Source organism: Poecilia reticulata, linkage group LG2 (assembly GCF_000633615.1).
Source record: "Poecilia reticulata strain Guanapo linkage group LG2, Guppy_female_1.0+MT, whole genome shotgun sequence".
Classification (NCBI taxonomy): domain Eukaryota; kingdom Metazoa; phylum Chordata; class Actinopteri; order Cyprinodontiformes; family Poeciliidae; genus Poecilia; species Poecilia reticulata.
Window position 1 is genome coordinate 24,435,524 of NC_024332.1, and position 4,602 is coordinate 24,440,125.

The 4,602-nt window shown below is 38.4% G+C and overlaps 1 protein-coding gene across 1 annotated transcript in view; it reads left to right on the plus strand.

Annotated features, from left to right (window-relative positions):
- Positions 1-4,602, plus strand: part of caska (calcium/calmodulin-dependent serine protein kinase a) — a 145,991-nt gene that overhangs the window by 107,845 nt on the left and 33,544 nt on the right. Inside the window, exon 12 of the mRNA XM_017309183.1 lies at positions 3,099-3,160. Within this exon, the coding sequence (XP_017164672.1) occupies positions 3,099-3,160 (62 nt within the window). The remainder of the gene's footprint in view (positions 1-3,098; positions 3,161-4,602) is intronic.

Sequence of the window (4,602 nt, forward strand, 5' to 3'; positions counted from 1 at the left end):
CACACACACACACACACACACACACACACAGCGTGACATCATCATCACCAAATATATAAGCATTCACACACTCTGTTCCCTCTGCGGTGGCTCACATCTGGCTCGACTCCCTCTACATCGTGATGACTGACGAACAGCTGCAGCTGCCGTAGAGGTCATGACCTCAGAGCCTCTGATCAAAGGACGTTTGAGAGGCTGGGATCCGTCAAGACACTTTATTTAAACCTTTAGCTGCTCGCGATTACAACAGCCTCTCACACATTTAGCACCAAAAGAAGCTTGATTTTTATTCACAGATTATTTTACTGTGAATAATAATCACAGTAAATTCATAGATTGTTTTCTGCTATTGATTCTTGTTTAGTGTTATTTGAGATTCACTGCTTTTATTGTCATATGCACAGTATTTGTTAACATAATGATAAAAAAACAAGAAAAAAACAGGGATGCACCGTATTGGATTTTTGGTTGATATCTGATATGCCGATATGCTAAAACTCATTTGGCCGATAACCGATACCAATACTGATATTTTTTTGCTGTACCTACTTGCTGAAGCTATACGACTTTCTCTACTGTGGAATTAAAATGCTGTATTATTATCACATTTATTCATGACGTCTGCTCTCTTTAAGACAATGACAACACTCAGTTTTTTTATTATATATAAATATAGAAAAGTTAAATGCTGCAGTTTTAAAGCACAGAAAAAATATGTTAAGGGAAATAATCTGCAGTGGAACTAGTAAATTTTTTTAACAATATAAAAAAATTATTGACTTAAACAAGTTAATATATCTTGCTGAATAGTTTTATGTAAATTGGTTTTTAAGAGTTTTGCTCTAGAAAACAGCAAAAATGCTTGGTAAAATTTTGTGTTTTTGCAGTGAACCTGCAACTATCCACACTTTTCCGTCGTAGATTTTATTTTCAAGTAGATTTTTTTGTTTGTTTTGTTTTGTTTTTTGTCGACCGGTTCTRTGCAGTAAAACCCTGAGAGATAGTTTCACCGGCTGCGTCTGACTGCAGCACCTCAAACCCAGGATGAGATCATGGGAACCGAACCGACAGCAGTTTGATTCGTGTCGTAAATGAACCAGACCTGATTCCCACAGGCAGCCAGCGTGTGCATGTCTGAGCGCAGCCTGCTGCCTGTCAGGCCTCGTCGCCGTCCGTCACTGTCGGTCCGCGTTTTCCGCACAAACACGGTATAATCAAACACGTTTCATCTCACAGTCGTTCGGCCGTTGAGGAGTTTTCGATCTCGGTGATTTGACGCGCTGACAACGAGGCGAGTCACTCCGCTCTTCTGTCTCACCGTGTTGGAAAATCTTTGCTCTTCTGTTGAAAACATTTACTGTCAAGTCAAGTCCCATTAAAATCCTCATTTATCTGCAGGTTTTACATCAGTGGTCGTCGTGGTGAACTCTTCTCACTTGTAGAGGATTTCTTACCAAGTTATAGATAAGTAAAACAACACAAACCCTGGCAGTTGGTTGCAGCATTTGGTTATCCTCATGCTTGCTCGCAGTCTTTCTTTTTATCAAACTGTTTTTATATTTAAATAACAGTATTTCATACGATAGACTAAGTGGGATATTTATTATAAAAGGATATTTTGCGCAGCTTGTGTCAGACTTTAAATAGGATTTCCTTTAAGGCCTCATGAAATCTGTTTTATTATTTTCCAAATTCAGTTTTTGTTTTTTTTTTTTCTCTCCAAATTCAACTTTATACATGTACATTTTAAACATACCTATGAACTCAAAAAGTATGTAATTATGGAGTGAATGAATAAAATGGAACAAATCAATAGCTAGAAGTCAAGATCTGCTGTTGTTATGAAAATATGACAAGTTTTTGTGATTTCATGTTTCAGGTAGCGATACCTTCCTTAGCTGTAGGTAAACGGTTAACATGTCTTGGTAAGGTTGCATTTATATCCTACTCTTAATCTTTTACAAATAATGAAGTTTAGATGTTCATAGTTTCAAATTATTTAACTCTGTTTAAGTTGACTCTGCTTAACTTCTCCACAACTTTATCCTTGACCCGTCTGAAGCCGTTTTAACAGGACGACTGCATATCTACTGAATTTACATTTGTTGGTCTTTCTCTTAATGTGCTACCTCTGCCAAATAATCACATAATTCATGGACAAATCTGTGTTTGCTGTGCTGCAGCCTTATCATCATAAAAACAAAAGTAACAATAAAATTGTCTTGTTATTTTAACTGGGTTCCCAGCAGTCTGGGTTGGGCCGTCAGAGAGGATCTGGCATCTCGTTAAAGGGGCAGTATTATCTAAAATGTGCTTTTTTTATAGCTTTACTTCATGTTATAATGTTAGTCCCTCATCAAAAACATATTTAGAGTGTTGACTTGATTCTTTCATGTATTAAGGCGTGTTTGAAAAATCCTTTAATCTCCCATGCAACCATTGAGCTGTGAAAATCGTCTGGGTGGACCTAGCCCCGCCTTCGAGACAGATTTTCATCTGAGCTGCAGTTTCCAAGCTTGTGAGCAACCCTTCCTCTATAACTCCCCCACTCAGCTCCTTCAGACTAGCCAGCAGCAATTAGCAAACACCTGGTGGAGCTGAGCATCAGCAGAGCTCATAGGAGCTGCTTCTCAGAGCAACGCTGGTAAAACGTTGTTAAAGGGTTAATAGAGGAGCCATGTTGGGATGACTTCCTGAAGTTTCAGAAAGAGCAGGAGTTTTTAAAGAGACAGAGACCCAATTTCAAGCCATTAAATTACAAAGCCAAATTTTGTTTAAATCATATTTGACGTATACATCATTTTTATAACATCTGAAGTTAAAATAGTAGCTTGATTGTGCTACAGGGCAGCACTAAATGCCTGGAAAACATACAATACTGCCCCTTTAATCCCCTCAGTGCTGTGAACAGCCAGCCAGCTGCTCTCTGCTGCTCTCTGTGACTCAGATGTGGACAGAGGCAGCTGCTGACTGCTGACCCACCGATGCATCACCTCCTCACAGACCGTACTTCAGGAGTAGAGCAGACCTTACGTAAACATGTCTTCGCCTTCCTTTCCGGCTGACCCTGTTTTCCGTCCACCGTTTTCTTTGCTCAGCTGAGTGTCCAGCAGCAGGGTTTGAAGTTTACACTGAAAATGAGACCGAGACCAGCCGACCCGTCTGCAGTTTGTTTGTGAAATAACCGTGTTCAAACACTTTTATTTCACAGCCTAAATTCTTTCAGGAATTACGTTTAGTCAATCCAGTATTTACGTTTATTTACCAGGATGGAACTTGAACAGTTTTCCTTATTAGAATATTACTAATATTATGTGTTCTTGAATCGAGCTAATGAAGCCTCGTGTTAAAATGGGTAATGTTCATCGTCTATTTTTAATCCTTTCTTAGACAAACCACTAAAAAGTGATCTTGTCACCATGTGTGCTTCCTGCCACTGGCCTCAGTTTGACCAGGATTTCAGCCGCAGTCGGTCAGAGCGGAGTGGCCAGCAGAGGAGAACAGGTTAACCACATGACATTAGCTCTTAGCATAATTGTGAAAATTCCCACATTGAGAAGTTAATGTTGTTTCAGAATAACTGATTCCCTTCTTGGTATGATTGTACAGTTAAAAACAAATACTTTCATAAACTGCATATTTTGATTTGGTCTCTCTGTTTTAGTCTAAATCAGACTAAAGTTGTTGTGTTTCCATTACCAATAAGTATAAACTTAGTCGATTATTCACTAACGTAAAAAAAACCCCACACAATTGTGATGTTCCCATTAAAAATGATACGTCATTATCATTGACGTGATAAATCATTAAAAACCACGCCACACCATGATCCTCTAGCTACTTCCTGTCGCCGTCTCTGGTGGTTAGCCAGTGGCAACATCCTGTTGTTGGTCATGTGACTCATGCGATGCAGAAAAAGGGTTTCTGCTGCAGGCCGATTTCCATACGGCCAAAAAAACCAACTCATCCCGGAGCGGCAAAACTTTTTATCAAAAACTGAGCTTTTTTTTTTTTTAAGTTGCCGTTTCCATTAAGCAAATTTATTTTTGAAATATCAATTTGCACAATTATACAGTCAATGGAAATGCAGCTACTCCAAAAATAACGAGAGAAAGAATGTCTTCATTATTATTATTACTATTTTATTTTACTGTTGAGATTTTGAATCTCAAAAAATTGAGATTGTTTTTTTTTTTTTACATTTCTTTAATATTTGGTGTAACTTCCCTTCAGACTGTTTGACTTGGGTCAAACGTTTCATTGACTTGCATGTAAATGTTTTGAGGTTAAGGGGTTGTTGACTCCTCACAATAATTTGCTGTTTTGACCAGAGGTGAAAGTAGTTTTAAATTCTGGGGGGTACTATGACAGAATATATATATTTTTATATATATATTTGTGTGCTTTGGAGTTTCTGTGCTGATAAATTTCTTTGCGAAGCGATAAAAGCTGGTAGCTCTTGCATTGTTACTGAATACAGTTGTATTTCCTCCCTCAGCCCACTGGCTGCAATGTTGACACCTTGAGATGCCATGAGACCTAAATCCTCAACATCATGGCATGAAGTGCATCCCAGTTTTCCATGTCTGGCATATAACCATT